The sequence below is a fragment of the Gymnoscopelus braueri genome (genome assembly GCF_963280865.1).
Source record: "Gymnoscopelus braueri genome assembly, chromosome: 18".
NCBI classification, from domain to species: Eukaryota; Metazoa; Chordata; class Actinopteri; order Myctophiformes; family Myctophidae; genus Gymnoscopelus; species Gymnoscopelus braueri.
The window spans coordinates 24,022,763-24,048,846 of record NC_137618.1 but is presented as its reverse complement, the minus strand read 5'-3'; the positions used below and the strand labels follow the sequence as shown (position 1 = coordinate 24,048,846).

General features: G+C 43.8%; 1 protein-coding gene across 24 annotated transcripts in view; it reads right to left on the bottom strand.

The window, feature by feature from the left end:
• mycbp2 (MYC binding protein 2) overlaps positions 1 to 26,084 on the bottom strand; it is an 82,549-nt gene that overhangs the window by 4,040 nt on the left and 52,425 nt on the right. For 6 of the 24 annotated variants that reach the window (XM_080413074.1, XM_080413091.1, XM_080413092.1 and 3 more), the window contains 28 exons: positions 25,376 to 25,492; positions 24,511 to 24,651; positions 21,536 to 21,760; positions 20,274 to 20,406; positions 18,526 to 18,651; positions 16,952 to 17,131; positions 13,333 to 15,021; positions 13,039 to 13,208; positions 11,572 to 11,816; positions 10,810 to 10,977; positions 10,499 to 10,656; positions 9,499 to 9,698; positions 9,090 to 9,248; positions 8,809 to 8,969; positions 7,640 to 7,817; positions 7,290 to 7,514; positions 7,054 to 7,119; positions 4,672 to 4,911; positions 4,190 to 4,279; positions 3,851 to 3,931; positions 2,791 to 3,057; positions 1,846 to 2,129; positions 1,537 to 1,633; positions 1,258 to 1,377; positions 1,061 to 1,162; positions 800 to 928; positions 564 to 696; positions 11 to 114 (listed from right to left, as the gene is read on the bottom strand). In XM_080413074.1, coding sequence (XP_080269200.1) covers positions 11 to 114; positions 564 to 696; positions 800 to 928; positions 1,061 to 1,162; positions 1,258 to 1,377; positions 1,537 to 1,633; positions 1,846 to 2,129; positions 2,791 to 3,057; positions 3,851 to 3,931; positions 4,190 to 4,279; positions 4,672 to 4,911; positions 7,054 to 7,119; positions 7,290 to 7,514; positions 7,640 to 7,817; positions 8,809 to 8,969; positions 9,090 to 9,248; positions 9,499 to 9,698; positions 10,499 to 10,656; positions 10,810 to 10,977; positions 11,572 to 11,816; positions 13,039 to 13,208; positions 13,333 to 15,021; positions 16,952 to 17,131; positions 18,526 to 18,651; positions 20,274 to 20,406; positions 21,536 to 21,760; positions 24,511 to 24,651; positions 25,376 to 25,492 — 5,988 coding nt within the window. The remainder of the gene's footprint in view (positions 1 to 10; positions 115 to 563; positions 697 to 799; positions 929 to 1,060; positions 1,163 to 1,257; positions 1,378 to 1,536; positions 1,634 to 1,845; positions 2,130 to 2,790; positions 3,058 to 3,850; positions 3,932 to 4,189; positions 4,280 to 4,671; positions 4,912 to 7,053; positions 7,120 to 7,289; positions 7,515 to 7,639; positions 7,818 to 8,808; positions 8,970 to 9,089; positions 9,249 to 9,498; positions 9,699 to 10,498; positions 10,657 to 10,809; positions 10,978 to 11,571; positions 11,817 to 13,038; positions 13,209 to 13,332; positions 15,022 to 16,951; positions 17,132 to 18,525; positions 18,652 to 20,273; positions 20,407 to 21,535; positions 21,761 to 24,510; positions 24,652 to 25,375; positions 25,493 to 26,084) is intronic. The other 18 variants (XM_080413087.1, XM_080413088.1, XM_080413093.1 and 15 more) reach the window with 17 other exon arrangements.

Genomic DNA, 26,084 nt, shown 5'->3' with positions numbered 1-26,084 from the left:
TGTTTGGTACCTGGCAGTCTGGGTCTGAACAGACACTACCCACGGAAGAGAGTTCTGTTCCATTCCTCGTTCCACAGAACCTGCAGAAATCCGAGCTACTGGAGGCTGGTTTACCTACACAAATATATGGGTTTGTTATAAAAAAGATAGTACAACATACATGCAAAACTAAAAGTTAACTCCTTTGTTCGCATGTAATTAAGCTGATGGATCCGCAATAGAGTCCACCGCATGTGCAACAGCTAGGGAAGTGCAACCAGACCATGCAATAATAAAAAACAGCATGCTTTGTGTGGTTATGTATATATACAGTATATGTACATAATGTAGGCGAATAATGTGGCGAATGGGAAGCTGTTTTGGACGCAAAACAATGTTCTGCAGACAAAGTATTAACTCAACACAAGGGAAACTGAGTGAGGGAGTTGACAGGAAGAAGACCACTGTGAAAACATCTAGGCAGCAAAGTCTGGACTCTGGAGCTGAAGAGACAAAGACATTGAGGTCTAGCCATTTCAAAACTATTGTCTCATAGAGAGGGGTTCAACCGGAGTCTCTGTTACCTGTGTGTTCTCTGAACTCCACCATCGCCTTCATGGTCTTGGAGTCAGCCAACGCCATGAGCCAGAAGAGCTTGGTCCTCCCACATCCCTCATGGAGGTCCACTTTGATCGCCTCCTCTTCCTCTTTGAACACCTGAACCAATCGAGAAGAAGAAATTTAAACACCACAATGTACTTCAACATTTATATGATACGTAAGGGAGAGTGCCCTCTTCAGGTAGATGCTGATCACGAACCTGTCTCTGGTGAGAGCGTGTGCGTCGGTGCAGATGCAGGAAGCGGTCACAGTCAGTACAAAGGTTACCGCACATGTTACACAGGATAATGGCTGCTGTCTCGCCATCATCGTGGTTGTCGCACATGGGCTGTTTATGGAAAAAGAACACAACGGTGTGTTATTTGTCTGATGGTCTGCCAGCATCCCAATATTATGCCTATCATTATTATTCCTCTACAGCGTAGCTGTTATAGAGGTGTTCTGCTTCTGCGGTTTTTACCATCTGTTTCTGCTGTCCGTCTTTGCCCATCCAGCGTCCGGAGGACAGCCTGTCTACATGGTCCTGGTCCAGCACGCACAGCGAGGCCAGGGCAAGCCACAGCTGAGACAGAGAAAAGTAAAGGCCAAGTGATTAACGTAGACACACTCAAACACAAGCAGACATATGTCTGTGTACTATGTGAACTGAGGTCATACCCTGGTGGTGGCTATACAGCGCACAGGAGAGCGATGTTCCTCCTCCATTTTAGTCAGTGCAATGATGGTCTCTGCAATGGCATTCTTTGTGACTCTGGACCACGCATCTGAGAGGTGTCCCTAAAAACAAAACAACAATAGAAAAGGTTATTAAACCCGCTCGGGCAATATTTATATATTAAATGGAAAACATTAATGGTGAAGATGATTGCATGTTAATTTATTAACTTTATTTTTGAAGTGACAATGCAATGTTCAAGCCAGGTGTTGCCAACTCACCGCTGCCATGTCTTTCACCAGCTTTATGATAATCTCAGCAATCTGAGGAGGTGTAGAGCCCTTCATCCACCAATGGCTCTCACCTCTGCGGATGTAACTGGACATGGTAGACAGCAGAGACCAGGTTAAAAACATACTGGACATGGTACACAGCAGAGACCAGGTTAAAAACATACTGGACATGGTAGACAGCAGAGACCAGGTTAAAAACATACTGGTCATATTTAGCAGATCAGTCAAATATATATAATGTATTTGATCTTATAGGATATCTGCATTCTCAAAGAAATGTAGCAGAAATAAACCAACCTGGAGTTGAAGATCATGGGCAGGGTGACAGTGGTGACTCCCTTGCCCGCAGCCATACCAGCTGTACCCACAATGGTGGTCCCTTTGGCTTTCAGCTGCACAGTGAGGGCCTTAGCGATGCAGCCCAGGAACATGTCAAGGATGCCTAGCTTGTTCCAGTCGCCCTTCTCCGTAGAGTGGATGATGTCGCTGATGTCTGCTGGCGGCAGGGACTTCACACCAATGATGCTGGCAAGGCGCACGGGTGTCACTTCTGGAAGGACTCGCCTGAGCAGTGATGTCACCTTAACATGGGATAAAATGGTGTCAGGCTGAGATGTTTACCTAAGACAAGTTTATTTGAATAGTACATTTCCCGCACAATAAACTCAATGGTCTTCACATCAAAGGACAACAAAGAAAATACAGTATGTACCTGTACAAACAGATATACAAAGTACAGTATAGAACCCTTCACCCTCCCACCCAAATAAAATACAGCATTTATAGCTCCCAACATTAACCCCCTCCACCTCACACATACATCCCCACAGGATACAGCAATGCCCCAATCCTGCCCGCCACACACACATACACTAGCTAACCAAAGGAAAACATCACAACGGAGGGATTTAGGTTGAAAATCTGCAAAGTTTCCCTTTAAGTCTGCTTTTAAAAGATGAGTTGTGGCAGATCTCAGGTGGTCAGGCAATTTGTTCCAGAGAGTAGGACCACAACGAATACACCTTCACCAGATTCAGATTTGATTCTAGGTAAAGTTAAGAGACCCGTGCCAGAAGATCTAAGAAGTCTGATTGGCTTACACATAGGCAGTGAGCAGGTCGGAGTTATACCATTTAGCGGGGCCAGAATCCAAATAAGTTCAAACCGGAGGTTAATGAACTACTAACTTCATCGTTTGGATCTCAATTTGTGAGTGCTTGTATAAATATTCAATATCCCCACCTGTCTCTGTACTCGCGGCGAAGCGGTGTGCAGCAGAGAAAACAGGTCCTGCATGAGCGTTAGCTGCTGAGCCAGGTACTGGCGGCCCACATTGGAGCCACTGAGAGCCAGGACCATGGACAGAAGCTCGAAGCAGTAGGCATCCGAGGAGGCATCATCGTCACTAGGTTGGGAGTTGGCGTTCTCCTTGCTGGAAATGGCGTGCTCCCACTCCTCTCTCACACGTGTGGCTTCCATACGGATGGCCTGGACAATGTGTGCACACACCTGAGGAGGGAAAGAAATTCGTTTATGAGCTTAAAGCAGCACTATGTAACTTTCGTCTTCTACCCCAGATTTGAACCCAGTTTCCGGCACGAGTGCTGACATTTTTTTACTATTGAGCTAATAGAGCAGATCTGCTCGCTTGGGAGATACATTTAATCAGGTCAAAATTTGTGTCGGAGTCATGAACTTTGACACGATATAAATGTCTCAATAGAAGAGCAGGGAGACAAAATACAACCACCACAATTGTATTTAATTGTAATTGTAGTTATATTGTATTTAACATACCCTACCATAAATATTGGACAAAAGGACATTTTATTCATTCAAATAAGTCACATAGTGAGGCTTTAAAGTTAGAATTTCTTATATTCAACGTGTATTCATGTGTAATATTCATGTCCTACCCGGGATTTGACCCTGGGTCCTAATTTCAGTTCAAGTTTTATATAAAAACAAAGAGACTAACTACAGCTCTTTCAAAAGTATTACTTATGTATCAAAACTATCATAATGTCACACAGTAAAAGTACAATTTCCCCTCCATCATCACATCAAGCTGTAATTAAATTGAAAACTCATTGAAAAGTCAGTGACATTCAGCTAATTTGAAATTAATGTGTAACGAAGGGAGGAAACGTGGAGATGAGAACTTTAGGCGCAGCGCAGCCATCACGGTGGTGGCAACCACTAGTCTCTGTAGCAAAACAACATCTCAGACATTTTGTTCACTTGCCATGTGTAAGGGGACCTTTACTTGTTTTAACTGGAATGTGTGGAGTCGTCTACTGACCTGTTTCTGTAGGTTGGTCAGTTTGCTCCTGCTGAAGATGATTCCAACCATGTGCTCTTTTAGGTCGGCATCAGATGGTGCCTGGTGAAAAGGATACATATAGTACGTCAAATCAAGAGATTGTCAATGCACTGAAAGTATGATTAACCACATACCAGTTAACCACTTAAACCCTACATACTTTGTTGACCACGGTCCCCATGGGGTCTACTAGGCCGCCTCGTATTTCCCCTCTACACTTAATCCCTTTGCCGAAAATATCTACATGCCCAAAACACATTGCAACAGCTTGCAGATCTAGGGTTCATGTGATTAAAAATCTACTGGTGCAGTGCAGACCTTGTCTTCTCCTTCAGGTGACGAAAGCAGGTTCTTCTCTTCCTGTTCTGGAGTTGGTTCTGCATCTCCACAGATCAGCTTCCCAAACACCTGAACATACAAGACATGTGTACTGTTTATGACAGATTCAAGCTGAATGCAACCTTTGCCAAAAGCATAATAGGCAAACATTTTGCTAAAAATACTGAGGGGGGGAAGTATAGAGCCCTGGGGTACCCCTGTAAAAGTATATAAGTATATATATATAAAGTGGTTAAATATTAGCAAGCACACAATTATAAACAGTCAAAGAAAGAAACTGGACTGGTTATCTTCATCTAAGCAGCTAATATAGACAGACTGGTTATCTTCATCTAAGCAGCTAATATAGACAGACTGGTTATCTTCATCTAAGCAGCTGGATAAAGTCTAATTTAAATAAAGACAGACTGGTTATCTTCATCTAAGCCTCTAGATAAAGACAGACTGACGGATGGACAGACCTGTGAGGTGATGAGGCGGAACACTCGCAGCGTCTCTGCCTCACAGTTCTTCTGCTGGGCGACGCTGGCAGAGATCTGCCCTGGGATCTTGATGCTCTCACCCTCCTTCCAGCCCAGCACCTTCACCTGCCTCACCCTCAGAGTGTTCTCTGGGCCCTTCAGCTCCACCTTGATCACATGGTGATCCCCACCAGGGAGCTCGCTCGTCACCCAGCCCATGTGACGAGAGTCTAGGTCAACCTGGAAGTGAAGAGGCAAATATCAGCATGTATCGGTACACGCCTCTTTGTTTGCGTGTTCGAGATTCAAATAGTGTAGAATACCTCACACTCAATGTAGCTCCATTTAGAGTATTTCAATTACCAATGTTTCGACAAGCTGTCTTCACAAGTTGTCCATATCATCTGATGGAAGACAACTTGTCAAAACATTGGTAATTAAAATAATCAAAATGGAGATACATCGAGTGTGCAGTATTCTTCCGTATTTAATTCAATTCTTACTCCACCATATAAGTTCCAAATGAGTAATTTATTCACAAACATTTTATTCGAAAATTAAATGTACATATTCTGAGTTCTGACAAAGGAGCATCAATTGACACTGAATGTGGCCTGTGACAATATCCATGAGATGGAGGAGAGAAAAGCCACAATCACACTATAACATGGCAAAAAGTGTCCAGCGATAAAATAGAAAGTGTCCATACCATTTTTTTCAGTTGATAATTCGTAATTTTTGTCGAGCGATAGTCTGCAAATAACTTTAAACAAAGTTTGGATATCCCAAACTTACTTCAAATCTAGCATGCTCATTCGGCAACTTTGTAAGTGATTTGAAGAAGGCACTGTATTAAATTTGTTTTGGTGAAAACTTCGTAAGCCCTCTACACTGCAATATCTGAGTGTAAAAAAATATCTCACCACCCTCTTTCTTTCCTCTCGCTGTACAGTCATGTCTAATTTATCACTGAATGTCTTGTAATGTTGCATAAGTCAGCAATAACCAACATGCTTCTGTGTAGCGGCGCTGTCTGTGGTGCTGAAATGGTCAGTATTACTAAGGTTATCACGGACCATGCATTTCTTTATTTCAATCCCCAGTAGCTGCCTGCTAGGTAGCAGCTACTCTTCCTGGTGTCACACCAAAAGATTACATAACAGGACATATCACACGTAACAAAGCTCGTAGAGGCTTCTACTGACGGTGACGGATCACCATGCAAGCTTCCAACAGAAAGCTTAAGAGCCAAGCTTTTGGGTCTAAAAAGTAAACCATCAACTAGAATATTGGACTAGTTTAAAGCTTCTGGGGAAGATGGCGTGTGACATCTGCTGATCACTCGCTTTCCCATTCTATGTTCAGCAATGCTACCATTGGAGAGGAAATTTTGTCTTTCAAAATGAAGGTTTCAGTTTCTTCTGACTAAATACAATGTCAATTTTGGTTCCCAGCCAAGTCATGAGCCACATTGTTTAATGCATTCTTCTGTACAAGTAACTGAATGCATTAGTCAAATTGTCAACAGTTGTATGCAGACACAGCATACCTCAACTGCAGACCACAGTGCGTCAGATTGCAGGGCCAAATTTGTATTATGTATATTTGTATGGTTGTTTGTCCAGATATTTCAATGTTTATGATCCACAATGGAAACAAGTCTTTGGCTTTTTTTGTGATTATTCATTTGGCCTTTTTTGTTTTACAACTTTTAAAACATTCAATAAAATATTCAATCAATCAACCAACTGTTCTTCCTGATGAGAAACAGGTCCTTTGGCATGTGTAACAGGATGCTGCCGATGTTCCAGCAGTCTGTTGTGGCCAGCGTCCTCTTTTCTAGGCTAGGTGTCAACTAATGATTTCGTATTTTTAGTAGCCTTGGACATGTACACAGGCTAATAGCACAAGGTCTGCAGTTGACAGGCCTCTGAGGATAGACTACATCCCATAGCCTGGTGGTATGATTACTCTAGTTTTGATTGCCCTAGTCCATTCCATTGTTAGGCCAACTGGCTGACCAGTGGCGTGACTTCATCAGTCAGTCTGTAAGTCAGTCAAAGACATGTCTGTCTATTGCGCTGGTCCATCCAAAAATAACATTATGATCTGGAGGACCTAGATAATATACATGTACAGCTAAGTTAAATTAAGCACAGCTGAAAAGAGACAGGCCACAGATGGGCCATAGGCCAGCAGTTATTTCCTGGTAGGAAAATGCTTTGATGCAAACGTATTCTTTAAACTCCGCTTCAAACGCTGGATGCAGAGATAGGCCCCAGTCTCTGGGCAGTGCATAATCCACTAAAGCAGAGGCTATATTGGTTATTCCACCCCGGACTTCCTCACTGTGAAGTCAAAGGAACATCAAATGCCCCGTACCTGTTTGATTCTGCAGAGGTCTTCTATCGCTTTTCCACACAGGACTGTCATTGATGTGACTTTGTTCTGTGGAGAAGACAAATAGAAATCAGAAAATGAAATACAAAATCAGAAAGGAAACTAAAATAAACATAATTTACAACAACTTAATTTTGTCATTGAAGCCACCATCATATTTATGATACGTTCCCTAAATGACAGCCCCGACCCACCCACCGTCCCCACTGCCCACTCACCCCGATGTCTCTTGAGTTGTCCACATGGACGGACACGTAGGAGGCGTTGATGCCTTTGACACAGCTGATTGTGATGCTCTTGGTCTTGTTCTTGTCTTCGTCTCCGGACTCCCAGAAGGTCTCGGTGGAGCCGTCTGTCAGGCTGCCAATCATGGCAGGGCGACTGGATGTCTTGATGTCCACCACGCTGGTCAGATCCTTCAGACACGTCACCAGACAGAGGTCCTGCCAACAACATCAGAGAGCTTAGCGTCACCTAAGCTGCACACGTCATGTGCTAAAACAGTGTTTTTCATGCACGCAAATGTCCACATTAGTGGGAATAATTGGGTTTGAATAAACATGACTACCGAGTGAAAGGCTGGGGTCACCTGGTTCATTGCTTCGTAGCCTGACTGCACACTGATGTTGAAGCTCTCTTCACTGTCTCCATCATCTGACTTGGACAGTATATTGTTGATGTGATGGAAAACGTTGCTCTGGTGGAGGAATTGGTGGTCTGACTGCTTGAACTTAAGACTCCAGCACCTGACAGAGAGATGAATATGCATTAGATTCTCATACAACTAGTTTTAAACTGTCAAGCAAACAGGTTATTCACTTTTTGAATTAATGTGCAGGCAGAATCTTGCATGATGTGTCATTTGTCAACCATTTAACTATTCTGAAGTCTAACAAAGGTCAGAGCAGCCAAAACATCACATTGCTTTACTGTGTTAATGATTTATTGCCATAGTCTGTTTTTTTAAACGGATAGAGTTGGAACCTTCAAATGCTTAATTGGTTCTTGTACAATTATTCTTTCTACATAAAAACACAATTCTAATTTTACAAGTGTATTTAACTCTTTCAGTGCCAAGAGTATTTTCATAAAGTACTCCCCCAGTGCCAGCAATTTGCGTTTTTTTGTTTTTTTTAATTTTGTAATTTTTCATTCAAATAAATGATCTGATTGGGTTTTTAAACCCATAATACAGTTCTACCAGTAGAGAGCAACAAATCGACACATTGATGACCTCGCTGGCTCACTCACCCCCTCCCAAACAGGCTCACGTCATATCCGGTCATAACCGGATGTTGACATTTTCGACAATCGTTGATGGGGCTAAATTACGATGCGATACACGACTACGATGACTGATCGTCACCCAGACCAAAGAGAGTAGACGTGGACCTCTCCGTTCGCTTTTTATACCGTGTGAAAAACCGTGACTTTCCCTATTCTGGCCGAAAATCACCGGAGAAAAACAACGTGACCCGGAAATGAATTATTTTTTTTTACATCCGGCTCCGGGTGAGTCTGAAGGAGTCAGGAAGCGAAAGTGATCATGAAAAATAAACAGAATAGCGCGACCACAGTCAAAAGTAAAAACTCAGGATTTCTCGTGCTGGCACTGAGGGTACTCGGGAAAAACTCGGGATATCTCGGGGCGTGGCACTGAGAGAGTTAAGTGATTTGGACTATATGAGCCTCAAGATGCTGTCAAATTGTAAAAATCCTTGGTGTTACAAACAGTACCGGAGAGCCATCTGTTGAAGGGAGCTGCCACTAGGAAGTGACATCATGAGGTCAGAGATGGTCTGGAGGAGGCGGTGGAAGGTGTGGGGGAGGGGGTGGGCCGCCTCCCCAGCGATCACGATGTCCGATAGAGGGTGTTCACACACACCGAGGTCTCTCTCCTGTGTGGAAATTATTTTGTGGAACAATAATTTAAAATACTAAAGAACATGGACAGAGCATGACAAATGCAGCACTGATAATTCGCTTGGTTCTAAAAAATAATAAAATAATCTACTGACCACCATCACCTGCTCCACATTTTCTTTGTTCCCTTTGTTCTCATCCTCTTCCTCCTCCTCAGGTTCAAAGGGTGACGGGGTGAGAGACGCTACAAAATGCCAAAGGATGTCATGCAGTGACGTGGTCTGGATCACATTACACAGCAGCCAGTTGAATGCCTATGGGGAAGAATGAGATTAAATCTTACTAATTAGTCCTACCACATTGTTTACACATGAAACAAACCTGTAATGGTAAGATACCATCTCTAACTATGGCCACACTCAACCGGCAGAGAGATGAACAAACGACAGCCAGCTAATTACCGACGACCGTGGTTCATTGATGTATAATTAGGACTGATTGTTAACAGTTTCACAAGCATGAGCCTGATGAAATGAGAGACACCAACAAAGCAGACAGCTGTACCTCCATGGCAAAGACCCTGCAGGCAGATTTCCGCAGTGCGTGTTTCATGGCCACCTCCAGGCCCTCCAGGTCATGGTGCTGGATGACGAAGGCCAGGACAGGCCACTGAAAGTTCCTCTCCCCCTTACTGAGGGAACCGTGGGCCGAGATCAGCCGGGACAGCTCCGGAGATGGATGGCGCAACAGAGAGGAGCCCACTTCTGGATGAATGGAGGAGGGTGTAAGTCAGCAATACTGTACACAACGCTTTTGCTGGACAAATACTACACATCTCTAAAAGTAACTTTTCAGTGAATTACAAAAATAACATTTATTTTCCTATTAACTTAAAGTTGTACAATGCAAAATCACAACTAACGATTTTTAGCAACCTCTGCTGGTCACTACCGTCACTGCATAGAATTTCCGTAATCCTCGATTACCCAGAATTCCATTCGTTTTCACCGGAAGCCGGAAGCGTTTCAAAAAGCGATCTTTTAATTGTTTTATACTATCTACGGATCGTTTCTCTTAGCCAGTGGAGCATTAGTTACCATGAGCTGTGCTTTCTTTTTCTGTTCTTTTTCGATCTTCCAATCCTACATTATCTTAAAATCAGCGTGAGGTTCCTTTTTGTTAATAGCGCGGTAGTTCCTGGCCAAACAGGAAACCGTTGCGGTAGTTCCTGAGGACGTCGGCCACGACGTCATGACGTTGGCCAGGAACGTCATTTTCCCGGGAAAGTCCCCCCCGTACACGTTCAATAGAAAATATATAAATAAAAGGCTTCCGGGGGTGAAATTCACGGAGTGGGTGTTGTGAAACTTTTGCCACTCGCAAAAGATATACAATTTAACTTTAGTTTTGTTGAAAACGTTACCTAGTATTACTTTAATCACTGGCCCAATAAATTGACTCAGTACAAGTCATTCATTAAAAAAGAACTCTTTCATAAACATTAAAGCTATTTAGAGCTCGCTCACTAATTTCTTGGATGAAAATAACTGATAATTTAGCTCACCTGCATCACCACTGTGGACCCTGCGTCTGGGTACGGCTTTGATTCGGGCTGGTGAGGCTGAGTGCTGTTTATCATACTCAGAGGCTACTACTGAGTAAGACCTTTGGAACACTGTACGCTTGGCTGTGTCGCTGTCTGTGATTGGGCTCGTCTCCAAACTGAAGAAAATAAAAGTTTATAAATATAGTGTAAATGAATACTGAAGACATTAGAATTCTAATTTATTTCTTGATGTAGGATAAAGGGGAAAATGCTTCAGTCATGCAAGTGGCAGGGAAAGAGACATGCCCACAAGTCAGAATTTGTGTTACCTGGGAGGCATGGATTTCATGTTGCTCTCTGGTTCTTCAAACACATTGGGACAGGCGTCAGGGGTGACTGAGATGTAGGGGGCAGGAACCGAGGTCGAGCGAAGGTACCTCATCTCATCTTGGAAAAGGTTGTCATCTTGGTAAGCGCCATAGTTCTCTGTGTGTTGCCTGCAAGTTTAACGTTTTTTTGAGTCACCACACACAAACATTTTCAATATGTTTCAATATATATCATAACATCAACAATCCTACTATAACTGTGCGAAATCTCTGCGTATGTACGTGCATGCGTGTGAGTATATATCTGTCCTTCATGTATCTCGAGAGCCGAGAACCGCCTGAACGATAACCGCATATCGCCGAAGACCCAAGGGAGTGCAGTGCTCGGTGTTAAGTCGGTCGGATAGGCTGTTGTCCAGAAATGCAGATCCAACCATATATAGGCATAATGGAAATCCAGTTGTCCAGGACCGCCGATTAGACTGATATTCCCAATTTCCCATATACGGTGATACCCATATATGTGAATATACAGTATGGAGATGCAATCTCTGTGTGCGTGCGTGAGTGCAAGTCCGTCTGTATCCCACATATCTCAAGAACCGTCCAACCAATCGACCTCAAACTCGTTGTGCGTATCGCAGACACTGACAGAGTACTAGTACTAGTTTACTACACATCGTTCCCGAATTGCGTGTTCCTCGAGTCGGCACCGCTCTAGTCTATACGAGGCAACCTATTAGTATTTTAGTTGCTAGGTACCTTGCTAGCGTCTGCAGGTAGAGACAGCCAATTTTGTTGGGTAGTTCGTCAGAGACGCCCTCTTTGAGGCTAGGTAGCTGTGAGTGCAGGGGCCGAGGAGGGTGGTGACACAGCATGCTGGGTTCTGCAGCACTGCTCAGGGAAAGCAGGAACAGAGCGTTGGCCCGGATCACCTGGTGGGCCTCCATGGTGGGCAGCGCCCGAGGCGTCTTTACCTGCAGAGGTTTTTTCCTGGACTGTTTCACCTGGTGAGGAAAATGCAGATGCGTAGTGGTTTAAAGGACCATACCAGTGTCATTGACATGTCATTGTCATGGCCATACAGTATATTATACATGAACGCCATTGTCCCGTTAATGGCTTCACTTTTAGATTTAGCGTTTATTAAAATGTTCTTTCGTCAATAAAATGTTACAGAACCAATGTACCACTGAACCTATATTGGCTAACCATCATTGTGCATTTAATAAGTCATGGATATTTAATTTCATTTGGAGGTTGAGTGGATCTACATTCATTCAAACTATACTGATTTTGAGCATTATTCAGATGATCTACAGCACATGGTGTTGCATGGTCTAAAGCGCATTGTGCAAATGCCTTGCCAACATGTCCAACTCCGATTTTGCCAGTTAGCGGATAATCTACTCTCAAAATAAAGTGCAAGGCACAAAGAGATTGTATTTAATCTCTGAATTAGTCATAGGCGTTTTGGACAAAACATAAATTAGACCAAGCAGAGTGCCGTCTCCCATTCTCTTTGAGAGCCAGGTGCACCTGGCACGCCGTTGACAGATTTGGCAAGTCGGAGGTGACGCCAACAATTTTCTGCTGAGGAAACAATCTGTTCATGTGCAAAGTGAAAGCGTACGACTAGCTACAGGAGCAGAATTAATGTGATAATGATGCCAAGAGACGGGTTAAACAAAACTCTCCACATACCGAAAACCTAAGAGGAATTCGGAGGGGTTTTCACAGCAGAGTGTGTGTGAATTTCCCTGATCACACCTAATTTTGAGACCAACATATAGGCCCAAGTACTTGCACAACGTGGGCACTGGGCGTGAAAATGACAACTGCGTCAGTTGTAAACTAGCAATGACTCTTACGCTGCACTTTACATAATTTGTAAGACAGGTTCTTTAGACTTTTGCACCGCCCATTTGCCTCACCCACCCTCCTCCCTCTGACAGTCTCACCACAGCACTTTTCTCTCTACCCGTCTGTCTCCTGCCGCCAAATGAAAATAGCGACAACTTCTATAAGTAAAAACGAATAAATACTATTACAAAAATGTAAGAAACCGCAATATGCTTTGAAAAATGTTCAGCTGTAATAGTAAGTAGTAAAGTATACTGTAAGGTTTAGTCAATGGACTAAACATGCCAGACCATCGGTATGGTCCGAGAAATGTGATTATCAATGCACATGGACTGATTAGCGTTTTATAAACACATAGTAGATTACCTTTTCTCTGGCAGCGGTCTGTTTTTCTCTCAAGTACTTCTCTCTGCAGCGGTCACACACTAGATACCAGGTACTGCCTCCTATGCCTCCATCTCCACAGTTCCCAGCCCAACCTCCGCAGAAGTGGCCTATGCTGTTGTAGCCCTGGCCTCCAGCGTATCGACCACAGCCTGTCAAAAGCATAAAGACAAGTATGACACTTTGAATGAAAAGAGCCTCAAAAGACAATCAAGACAATGACGTCAATGTCAGGTAAACGACTTGGCTAAGAACAGAGGCAATGTGGAGACTTACCTGGGTGAGCCTGTCTCATGTGGTAGGTGACAGGGTAAGGGTGAGACTCCCCACACAGTTCACAGATGGTGTCTTTCTCTGGTCCACCCATGGCTAGCTGGGCCATCTCCCCAAATAGGTTCCCTCTGGGACGAACCTCCGCCTTCTCCCTCTTCTTCTTCTCTTTCTTTGACTTTTTACCATCTTTCTCATGTTCCTTCTTTTTTAAGATGGCACTAGATCCTGGGCTGGGGAAAATCATGTTCTGCGTGGCTGCCTTGATCGTGGCCAAAGAGATGTCTTCCCAGAACGCCACCAGATGCTGCAAGGTCAGCGGCAGGATTGACTTGGCCCTCATTGAGGGGTGGGAGGTCACCTCATAGGAGACAGCATCTCCTTTACCGTCCTCACACTTTTCTGGCAGTGGCGGCTCCTTCAGCATTGAAAGCACCTTGTTCTTGTTGATGCTTCCCATCTTAGAGATGTCGGGGCCATGCGGAGCAATGTTAAACATGTTCAGTGCAGAGGAGATCTCCAAGGAGTGACGGTTTTTCAACTTGTTTTCCTTTTCCTCTGCCGCTTGTCCCCCCCCTAGGGAGTTGCGAATGGGGGCATGCTCTTTGGTCAAATCTGGGTTGAATTTCAGGAAGGAGGAGCAGGCCATAGCATCGTGGACTATGCCCTCGTGCCATAAGAAAGCTGCGAAGACCGCTCGGGCACATTCAGCAACTGAAGGTGACATGGCCTGCTTGGCGGGCTCTGTGAGCCTGGATGTGCTTTCGCCTTTAAACAGGGGCCCGGATTTGTCCTTCTTGGGGCGCACATGCCGACTGGAGGTCTTGCGGCTGACCTTCGGTGAGGATCGGCTCTCCTGCTCTTCTTTGACGGGCGCTTTGCCGATGCTGAAGTGCACCTTTCCTGAGCCCTCCTCAGCGTTCTCAGCGTTCTCAACGTTCTCAGCATTCTCAGCGTTTTGCACGTCCACATTCTCATTGCCTTCATCATTGCCTTCCTCATTGGAGAGGAGCGTGCTAGAGGTACACACCTCCACCACCTCACTGTGGAGGTTTTCTTGGGTCACGTGTGGAGAAGGTGCACGATTCTCCAAATTACTAATGCCTCCTTTGTTTGGGTCTTTAGGAGACAGTTTGGGTTTGGGGGAGGTGGACCTACCCCTGAGCGGCTCGGTAAGTGGAACTTTCTTCTTTCTCAGTGTGTCCGGGTCCAGGGTGTACGAGTCCGACTTGGACCTCTCTCTGGGTGGGTCTAGTTTGGTCTTGGATGACGGGCTCAATTTAGGTGGGAGGTTCTTGTCATGGTGGGGCGAGGAAGAGCGCTGAGAGGGTGTGCTGGAAGGGCTGGACCTGCCTGAAGAGGTGGACAGGCCTTTCTGTTTAGGGGAAGACGAGCGCGAACTGGAGTTTGGGGACTCTGCACGAAGTCCTGAGTTTCGGCCGTCTGCCTTCAGAGCCTGCAGGGTGTTGTGGTTGGGTGAGTGGGAGCGGCTGTGGGAGTCAGACCTCAGCTTGGCCGTGTCTGAACGCAGGATAAGGGCCTCACTGGCAGAGAGGCTGCCCTCGCCCGTCTTGATTCTGCTCTGGTCTGATGAGCGGTTACCCCGATTCTCCTGCTTTGGTGAGCGGCTCGCTTGCCGGTGTTTGGAGGCTGGAGACATGGGGCGTGCACCGGGCATCAGGTTACCTCGTTCACCTAAACATTCACAATTCAAAAACAATTACACCGGAAAAGTTGTTTGACTTAGGGACGATGGCACGTCCTTCTATCTCTGGGCACAACATTCAAGCTCTCTGAGCAGTAAACAAAGTTAGTAATGGAAAGGAAACGCAGAATTGAAGGAAGAAATTAAATGAAACTGAGACCGCAAGGGTGAATGAGATCTCACACGTTGAAAAACAAGCAGCATTACTAAGACTAAACTATTTCCAATGAATGAGTTTGGATGTAATTTACTCACTTTTATAATGTATTTCTCCCACCACTCTGTCAATTTAGTATAAGTGTCTGATGTTGATGGAAATAGGTAATGGATAATGGAGAGGCTGAAGATGGTGTCTAGCCCAGCCCTAAGACCTATACCAACAAATCGGAAGTAGTTTTTTAACCAGTATGCCAGGATGGATCCTGTCGAAGGCCATTGTTGTTTTTAAATCCCAACAATCTGAACAAGCTTGGAATCTAGTCCCAATTTAAACATATTCCCCCTGATAGAGATCTCAACCGAAATTCAGTAACAAAAGGTTTGTGTTACCAACTTAAGGAGACAGTATTCTTTCCCATGTTTTTGTTTTCTTTTTCCTACTGAGTGGATTATCCTATTTACGACCTACATTATGGACACGTTTTTTTTAAGGGTTAACATTACACTAACAACACGTTATTCAGCAAATACAAAAAAAGGAAGCACTTTGTGCAATAGGGAATAGATTATGTTTCGGGGGCTAAGTAAGTTTCTACCCACCCATTGTTCAGTCTAAAGTAGGCATGCATTTTGTGGTTACCCACCCTTTTGCCTGAGAGCACGAGATGAGAGAGCAGTACCGTGCCCAGCCACAGACGAACTGCTTTTATGCACACGCTCGTGAGAAGCAAGGCTGCATGATGAACCATCTACAGCAGAAAACAGCAGGCAGGTAAACAAACAAGGCACGAAATGCAGGGAGGCCATCACAGAGAGAGAAAGGAGGCATATAGAGGAATCAGGGTTTGAAATATAATGGTGGTGAGAAAATTCCAAGAAATTGGGGCAATGAAGGATAAAGAGCCATAGGCAGATCAGGTCAATGGACAGATAGAGAGCGACAGGAAGAGAGAAGGAGAGATCATCAGATTGACAGACAGATAGAGGGAGATAGACTATGACAGACAGAGGGAGATAGACTAAGAGACAGACAAGCAGACAAAGAGACAGATATATAGAGGGAGATACACTAGGACAGACAGTCAGACAGACAGACAATGACAAAAATATAAAGGGAGATAGACTAGGATAGACAGAGACAAACAGATATATATAGAGGGAGATAGAGTAGGACAGATAGATAGACAGTTCAACAGATATTTTGAACCCGGGCCTAAGGACCACTCAATTAAAGTGTTCTTATTAGTTTGAAATTAATGAATCCCAGTGATGTACAAAAGTGGTTTTAGCTACGCTGTTTGGGCAATTTGGGCAATTGTAGCCCGAAAATGACAAACTAAGGAGGCAGCTGTCATTTAAAGTTGCAGTGTAGCCCTGGGCTGGTTGAGACAGGTGGCCAAGCAAGGATGGAAGCAGCAGAGCCAAAGCAGGGATGAACATGATGACGAGGAAGAAGAACGAAAACGCTGACTTCAACATGGAAAAACAATCAAGCTGAATAAGACGAGCAGCTCAGCCCAAAACGAACTTCAGCGCAACATAACAGCAATGTTATGTGTCACATGTCGAACCTCCCACCCACCCCTCTCCCCAAAAAAAATAAAAAAACATAAGCAAGATAAAAGGAACAGAAAAGACAGGGGGAGGAGAAAAAAAAAGAAAACGGAATACAAAACCAATGAGGGGGAGAAGCTGGGAGGAAGGAGGACCAGCACCTGTGCAAGCAAGCGCCGACACTGTCAGACAGACGGACAGACTTACTCGGAAGCTGTGGTTGCGGCTGAGACAGTTGGGAGGGGTATTGTCCAAACACAAATGGGCTGTGGACAAGGGAGGAAGAGGGAGGTTGGGCGGCTTGCTCAAATACGGAGGAGGAGGTGGGAGCTGCCGGGAGGAAGGGCCCAGACTGAATGGGATTCAGTGTGGCACTCAACCGGTCACCTGCAAATATGGGAGACAGAGGAAGGGGAAAACTACAGCTTACACTACGGTTTTAGGATTCCAAAGAGGGGGTTGGGGGTGGGTCAAGTCATTCAACATTAACCATTGGATTATTATCCATCGATCAATCAATCAGGTAACGGGGGTTGAGGGTATGCTGGGGGGAAGGGGGGGGTGAGGTGGCAGTTTTGTTGGGGAGTAAACTTAAGTGAGGTGGGATAATGGGTGATGTCATCACAGACTAGTGTTTAGGGCGGTCCGTCTTATCAGACGGGTGAATTGCGGCAGCAGCTGGACAGATGCCCAGGCCGACTGGACAGAAGCACACCGACTGGTCCATGCACAATGCGACACATGACACACACATGCCTTACACTGCAGTAATGTTAGGCAAGATACAACCACGCATTAAGAACCATGCGCAAAAAAAGAAGAGGAAAAAAATGGATGATAGCCCAGTGGCTAAATGATGGCATTTGTGACTTTAGAGAGAGATTGATCGATTCATACTGTATCACGTGCATACAGTATGAAGGTGTGCACCACAAGTGGTGCGGAGAATGTTAGTGTTTTCTTTTTTAGAATAGAATAAATGCCTCGCCCTACCCTGGGGCAAGTTAACTCTTAACCACATGAACCCTAGCGTCCCTATTCTGGGCATGTCATAATAGGCAAACATTTGGCAAACAATTGCAGATCTACAAGCTCTCAACACGATACGTTGTGAACTTGTAGATTGGCTACTTTTGGCGAAGAAATTTACTGTAGATGGGGAAAAAAGGAGGGGACTAAGTACAGGCCCCTGTGAGACCCCGGTCAATGACATACAGTATATAGGGTTTAAGTGGTTAAACTAAAAATTGCGAAAGAATATTGTGAAAATGTGTCAGATTTTCATTGCCTGTTCCTAGACACTGAAGGTATGCCTAGAAACCTTACCTACCCAGGCTGAAACGTTTTTTTTTGCATTATGTATATGGGACAAAGCATCCAACTGAAAGGTCCCATTCAAAACCTTAGGGAAAGATCAGATATGATAAAGCAGGGAGTAAACGAAAAGGCAGAGAGAAGTGCAGGGTGAGATATGCATCAGGAAAGGAGTGTCGACTCGCTACTGACCATAATCACACGGTGGCCATTTGGTCTTCTGCCATACCCAGACTGGGTGCCCACCCCAGAGCATGACAGAGATCAAAATGGCTACTGTGTGAATGTGGTTGATGAAAAGACACTGATTACAACCATAACAAAAGTGATCATCATAACAAAAACGTTTGGATGTTGAAATAAAGGTGATTTCATGCCAGGTAGAGTAGTCAATCTAGTGAGTCGGAGAGGAATACAGACAAAATCTAGTCATATCTGAGGGACAAAGCCCCATAAGCTGATCTCACCTTTGTTGTTGGAGATGCCATAGTCAAAGCCTTGTGCTCCATTGGAGGTGGTGGCTCTGTTGAAGGCTTGAACAGAGAAAGGGCTGGGCGGTGGTGTCTGAGCCCCATGCTCCAGTAGAGTTTGTTCTACAAGAGCAAATAAATTAACATCAACTCTGGACAAAATCAACAACTAAATCGGGATCAAACATATAGGGTGGTATTGTATTCCATTCTGTTACAGTAAGCTAAAAATGTATTATATTGGCTTGGGTCATGCTACTATATTTTATCACATTAGGCTTTATTTGCCCTGAGGGGATGATAAAAGCACTGAGAGGGTTATTGGTCATCTGCCACATCGGCATATATGGCAGCTGACCACAGAATGGCTAGGCAGGCAGCCAGCAGCACCAGCCGTGTTTTCAGCCAACTCCCTCCAAACTGTTAGGGAATCCCATTATGGAGCAGTTCCTCAATGACAGTCATTTATCCATTTATATAATTCTAAAATTAAGTATTTTTAATAAGTAAGACTATGCTGTAGCTATGTGATGAACAAAGTATGGCTGCATCAGCAGATACTCTACGCTGGCCCTTGAATGGATAATGGTGAATTCCCTGGGCCAAAGAGTTCAAAACTTTTAATCCCTATCAAAGTGGATGAGATTTGGAATTGGGTGTTAAAGATATTTGATTAATAAAACTTACATTTTTTTTTTTTTAACATTATGTTTGCTGAGATAATTCTATGGTCACAGATTGGATATCAAGGTGATCCTAATGCAGTCTTTTTGGATGGTTTGGAACAACCTAAAATCCAAATCTGATCCACTCGGATAATCTGTATATATATTTATTTAATATATATTTGATTTAATCTTTTGCAAAACATTTGTTCATTTGTAATTATTTGCTTGTTTTTTTACTTAAATAAATAAAAATCTAAACATCGGTAATCGGTGGTCTAGGACTCTTGCAATATTACAAAGCAGTAATGGCATACAAATATATTACACTGTAGGCTAAACCAAGACCCACAAATACATTGTTCCACAATATTATGTATTTATTATACAATGATAACTAGGTGTGCTTTATATTGTTCGTCTTTCAGTGAAGGAAATATTGACCTCCTCAGATTATTTAGTCTCTGTCCCCATTTTTAACCTCTTTCAAGGGTGATGTGTCCAGTTTAGTACCAATGTCTGTATTTCATTACCAAAATAGAGTTTTCTGTCCTCTGTTTATTATATTATAATTGTGCTGTATATTGTTATTCTGAGGCCTCAGGTGTTCGAACCCACTACTGTCTTAAATGTATTTTTTTTGTAATTTTGTATATTTCCTGCTATTGTGTCTTGCATTTAATCTACATTTATACATTGTGCATATTTGAATTATTCAGTCTTGTTAAAGTTTATTTGTTTGCACCTGGGCAAGACTAAAGGTCATTACACACCGGCGATTATGCGAATATATGCAAAATTCGGACTCGTTCCGAATAATTAAAAGACGCTTTTTTCGCTCCATGGAAGCTTGCATTGACTTTATAAGGTTTTTAAAAAAAACTTACTATTCGCATGAAAAAAACGACCCGGTGTGTAAGGAGCTTTATAGAGTGTACATAACTTTGACTACACCTATCTGACACGTGCAGCTCCCTACTGATTGGTGGGATGACTTTAGGGTGAACCTATTTCTGACAAATCAAGTTAAATGTTGTTTGTTTTGTGGCGTTCAGTTGTCAAAGACAAGAGGTGACTTACCGTCATCATGGCGGAGGTACTGGTTTCCCCCGCGATCTCGGGCCAGCGACCAGGCCTCTCCCTCGTCGCTCTCACAAAACTCCACCACGCTGTTCTTATCCAGCTGCACCCACGTTCCCTCCGAGTTGACCACCTGATGCACAGACAACCCTCTTTATCCGTACATACTCACATGTCGTGAAGCATCCTCACACACATCAAGTCCAATTGAAATTCATTCATTACAGCTAACCGGGATCATACAACTAAAATCGTATCTTAGTGCAACCACAAGGTATGAAAACCATAACAAACAACCATGACATCTTCAAAACCACACACACCCAAACACAGACATATACACTACGAGATCAGTCCATGCAAACACAATCCATTATCATCCGATTTACAAGCACACCCTACAGTGGCAAATCACATTGATTTGATTTAATCGATTTCATGGCATTAACAGACATCAGGGGACAAAATTGATGAACAAAACTTACTCTAAAAAGGTAGCTTATTGAAAGGTAAATGCATGGGGTTGTTTTTTCTTAACTCCCTGAAATATCATCATTTTGGACAAACAGACATAGATGAGGAAGCGTTAGTGAGTGGGGGTTGCACGTTTCAGATCCAGACAGGGCATTCCAGAACAGGTTCAGAGAGGAAGTTCTAGAACAGCATGACACACTATAGCAGCCAATGAGAGGTCAGGTCCGATAAGGGGAGGCTCCATTCAGTTATAGGGTCAGAGGCAGTTTAGAGAGCTCAAAAGTGCCGTTATTCACAGGAGTTAAAGAGTGCAAAAAAGGATATAGCAAGTCACAGTGTGGCTCCAGCATTTTGTGATTCAAAATAAAATATTTCAAGGCATTTGAGTATCATGGCATGAGAATGAAGTGAGTTTACAGACAGGCTGAAAGAAATAAGGAAACGGTCAAAATGCTGTAACCAGGGAAGTTGATAAAAGAGAAGTCTTCAACGAGTGTAAAGATACAGAGCACACACCCTCACCCAGAAGCATCGTGTGTATTCATTCCCCTTGCAAAAAGAAATTACATTCTTTACATTCAAATCATTTGAAAAATCTAAGCGAAGAGGGAAATACTGATTCCTAACTTGTTAGCGAGGAAAGGGCAATATCTGGCAACAAGAACTTTAGTATTTACAGTGATCTCAATTTAGATTTATTCAGCTGAAGCCACAAAAACACAAAGCATTTTTATTTATTTTTTCGTTTTCTTTTTAGGGAGGGAGGGAGTGGGGGGTTGAGTGCGTACCTCGCCTACTGCCTTGACCTTGTTCCCCAGTACTAACATTCCAATGGGGATACCCCTAAGGTTTGGGCAGCTTCTGATGTTGTGACCAGAGGGGCCGGTCTTGACTACCTTATAAAGCCCCGGGCCGCCGCCCTGCCCCGCCCTGCTCTGCTCCCGCATGGGGGCCTCATGGGAGGGGCGGCTGCTCACCTCCTTTATGTTCTCTTCCGACTGGCCCCTGGCCTCCTGTAACAGGGAATGACACGGGGTTAGAGACAGGATAGTACACAGAGAGTGCGACAACAACAAAGAAAGCAGGACTGAGTTAGAGTGATGAGTTGTGAGTTAACGTGATGGAGGGGAGTCAAAGTACTAGTGTTCAAATTATTCCCATCAGTGAATCCACTCTTTTCAGGGAGCCAACAACATGCTTAAGGCAAGTCTGAGCTTTATAAGTTATTTGCAGAGATTTCAAATGTATGTATGTTTCCACAACTAATTTGCTAGAACAACTATTTAGATAGCATGTTGTTTAGACAAGCAGGTTTGATGATTACCCAGTATCATAGTTTCTTTGAAGCACTACATTGTACTATTTACAGTACCCTGTCATTTCTTGACTAGGGTTTATGTCATTTACATGACAGTTACAATGCACTTATCACTCTGGATAAGAGTATCTGCCAAATGTCTACACTGTAATTGTCAATTGTAATAAATGTAAATTATCTATGCACAACAACTAAGCTATATATCAAAAACACCTGCAATATTTATACAAAATAAAAATTCAACACAACGTTCCAACATTGCAGTGATGCAGGTAAGTGACCAGTAGACAATAGACCAGCTCAAATTCAGTGAATGCTTTACCTCTTCCATATAATCTACAGGGAAGCATGCTATTACACACAGGGATACAGCACTGTACAATACATGGCAACCCTCATGCAACAGATTAGTTCCATATTTCTTTATCCTCATGCAACATACAAACTTAGGCTGCTTCGTCCCCCACTACTTTCATTTTCCAATCATGTTGAATCAAGGTTTCAAGACAGGGTAACAGTAATGACTACAACATATCCCATTTTGTAATGTCAAGGAGTCTAGGGGAATAGCAGTGATATTTAAGCTTCCATCACTGCTCTAAAAACCAAACACAATAAACAACCATGCAATTGTGGTTTGATCTCCTCTGGCCTGAATGTTTACCCTTTTGGGAAGTCTACAACATCACAGAGGGGTTTCGAAGTAGAAATTAAAAACTCATGGCAAAGCTACAGGACAGCCAGGCTGAATACATCTCTCCTTCATACACAACTCACCTGTGGTGGGAATATAGTTAAGGGGGTCCACGACAAAAAGGCGATATCCCTGACTCCTTGGCTAGCATTAAAGACATTCTGAGCAACAGATTGTAAGACAGTCAAGAAACGGCACAGGACTCGAGATGAGAGAGCAAAGGAGGGGAGGGGGAGACGCTGATTTTTTTGGAAGGAAAACAATATTTGGCTTGGCTCTTCAGAATTTTTACCACATTTAAAGTGATTTAGGAAGGCGAAGAAGAGAGAAGAGAGTAACAGATTTTGCCCAGTGTTAAGAACAGGCCTGTTAGTTAGGCATTGATGCAGGGATGGCGGGTGACCATGAGGAACTGGGAACACGGACAAAGCCTGTTAAATATCTGATCGCTTGGCATCAAGTGGGATCAAATGCTTTCTTGCATTCATGAGATAATATGGACCTTCCCTTTGAACTTAAACTTTTAGGGTCAGAATATCTGCAAACATGATTCAATCAGCAAAACAACTTGACAAAGAAAAAAGGAATTAAATAAATATACACCAGAAAAGAACTTCCAAAAAAATTCCCCACTTGGATGATGTAGTGTGTCATGCTGTTCAGACAACGATCTCAGACATGGAAGCCTCTTAGAACCTTAAGCAGCCCAATGCAAAGGTGGAATTGGTGGAGTGGTAGAGGTACAATTTACTGCAGAAGCGTTGTGTGGAGCCAGTGATTGCTTCATGACAGAAAACCACCTTAATATTTTGATACTCACTCAGCAAACGCACTCCAGATTGTGATACCTTGTTGGAACGGACATTAACCACTTTCAACTTCGTGACTGCATTTTGGGCAATTATTATAGGTGACATTTTTAGATTTCACCAATTTGTCACTGTGCGACACCGTCGTACAACGAAGTATAAAATCGGACTTAACAAGTGGTTAACATTGTTCAAACACAATCACACCAAATCCCCAGATTTGTATCTACAGAATATGGCCTTTTTAGGGGTTTCTGCGCCATGGAGCAACAACACATGGACCCTTTTGTGCTGCAGTACCTGCTGTGTTTGTGAACTGTGAGAGGGCAAACGGTGAGGAAACGACACAGTTCGGTTGGACCCACTAAACCACACACAGAAATTGCTCAACTGCTACCTCTCCCTTTTTCGGACAATTCCTGCATTGGGAGGTGGGAGGGAGGTTGACTTCAGTGCTCTGAACACGTACTAACTACTGTAGTTCCGTGAGGGTTTACAAGGGTCAAGTCCATCCACACACACGGGCGCACACACACAGACACGTCATGGTTATATTGCAGTAAACGTCTCTCCCTTGCACATGAGTTAAGGCATGCACGCACTCAGCTGCTGCGGCTCCTTTGCTGTCTTGTTAGTGAAAGTTGGGACACTTGGCAGTGCTGCTCAGGTAAACACATCATGCAAGAGAACACACCCCCTGCAGTAGTCCTATTATTCTGAAGAGGTTCTCAATGCGTTGCATGCTTTAAAGGGGGCATTTGGGAAAAGAGGTGCCAGGTGTGTGTCGGGGAGGGTTCTCTTGACTCGAAGACTTATGATTGCCTTTTCCCTATTGAGTTCAACAGGGGTGGTGATCTCTAGTGTCTTTCCCCAGATGGGCAGCGCAGGAAGCCTCTGCCCCACTGCACAATTCAAGACCGTTGAGCAGGCCCGTTTACTTACGTCAGCTGGGACCAGCAGGCTCCTACCCATATGCTGGTTAAAAGAGAGGCACCAGGCTTCAGTGTACCCATTCGTGTTGGGAACATACTTCTTTAATGTTTCATCATTCAGCCTGAGCCACACACCATCATCATTGTGCATCTATGGGAAAACAAGGAACAGAGCAGAGCAGAGCCATGCCCCTCCTGTTACTATGGAAACAGGAGGAGGGGGGCAGAACCCTCTCATAGAACACCTCTGGCGGCTGCAGGAGAGACCCAGGTCAATTTGAAACGGAAGGGGGGCTACACCGAGTCAAAAAGAGAAGAGGAAAAAAAATCACAATTGCCGAGTTGAGATGGCGAGCAAACAGTGCACTGGGATTCAGTATGAATTGCACAGAGTTTATGTTTTAAGGATAGGGAAGCCAAAAAAGACGATAGCAATGAATAGTGTGTGTGTGTGTGTGTGTGTGTGTGTGTGTGTGTGTGTGTGTGTGTTGTGGGGGGGCTTTTAGTAAATGCTTTAATTTCAAAGACAGCAAGTTTTTCATGCTGTGTAGGCATTTATGCCTTTCCTGCTTTTTGATTATTTATTTTTTTATCTCTCTCTGCAGCCTCAGAAAAGTCTCACATGGGTATGCAGCAAAATCAAAGAAAAGCAACAAATCTGTGAGCTTAGAACAGAGGTCGTAATCAATAATAACATATACGCAATGTAATAAATGTGTCAGATTTACTCCGAAGACATTTTAACAATAAAAAAGGAATGTTATGAATCTGCCTTTGCTAACTGAAAGAATTGCAAATAGTGAAATGGGAGCTCAACAAAAGTGGACAGTGCTTCTAAAACACAGGTTCAATTCTGCCTGGTCTAAGTTGATTACCTCGTCAATGAAAGTGATGGTGCCATTGACTTGCACTATGCCTATCTGTTCACTCTGCAGGGAGGGGTGACTACGAACACGCAGGCCTGCGCTGTCCTTGGACACAAATTTGCGGACCTGAGAGAAGCAGAGGAAGACAGGGAAACAGTGAGCCGCCGGAGCAGACAGACAGAGAGACAAATAAGACAAAGTGCTGCAGAAGAAGGAAGGAAGGAAGAAGCAGAGCACATTGACAGCTGTGGGGGGGCGGGGTCACGCATTAACTCTCTCTCACACACACACTCTGCGTTCAGTGCAAACACACACACACAAAGCAAAACCATCAGCAGAAACCGCAGAAAGAGCAGGAGTCCCCCCGCCACCAACAGTGCCAGTTGGATGAACTCTGTTTTGAATCCTGTTATCCAGCTACTGTACATCGGTGCAGGTGTTTCTGTGCAACATGCTCTCAGAAAGAAATAACATAGTGCTGATTCAATATGCACACCTTGTTGCTCGTTTCCCCCCCAAGGTGTGTCAAGTGTTTTTGTGAAAAGTTCACAAAAAGAAGATAACTGTAGTGGCAAAATGTCAGTAGGAATTATGCCTCATTCAAAATGCTCTTCTCGTGAGTTGTGACATGGATGTATTCATCTTTAGCACTTGGACTTTACCAATAAACAAAATATTTATCCAACTACTTTTTCACAAGTAGCTTGACTGCTCAACC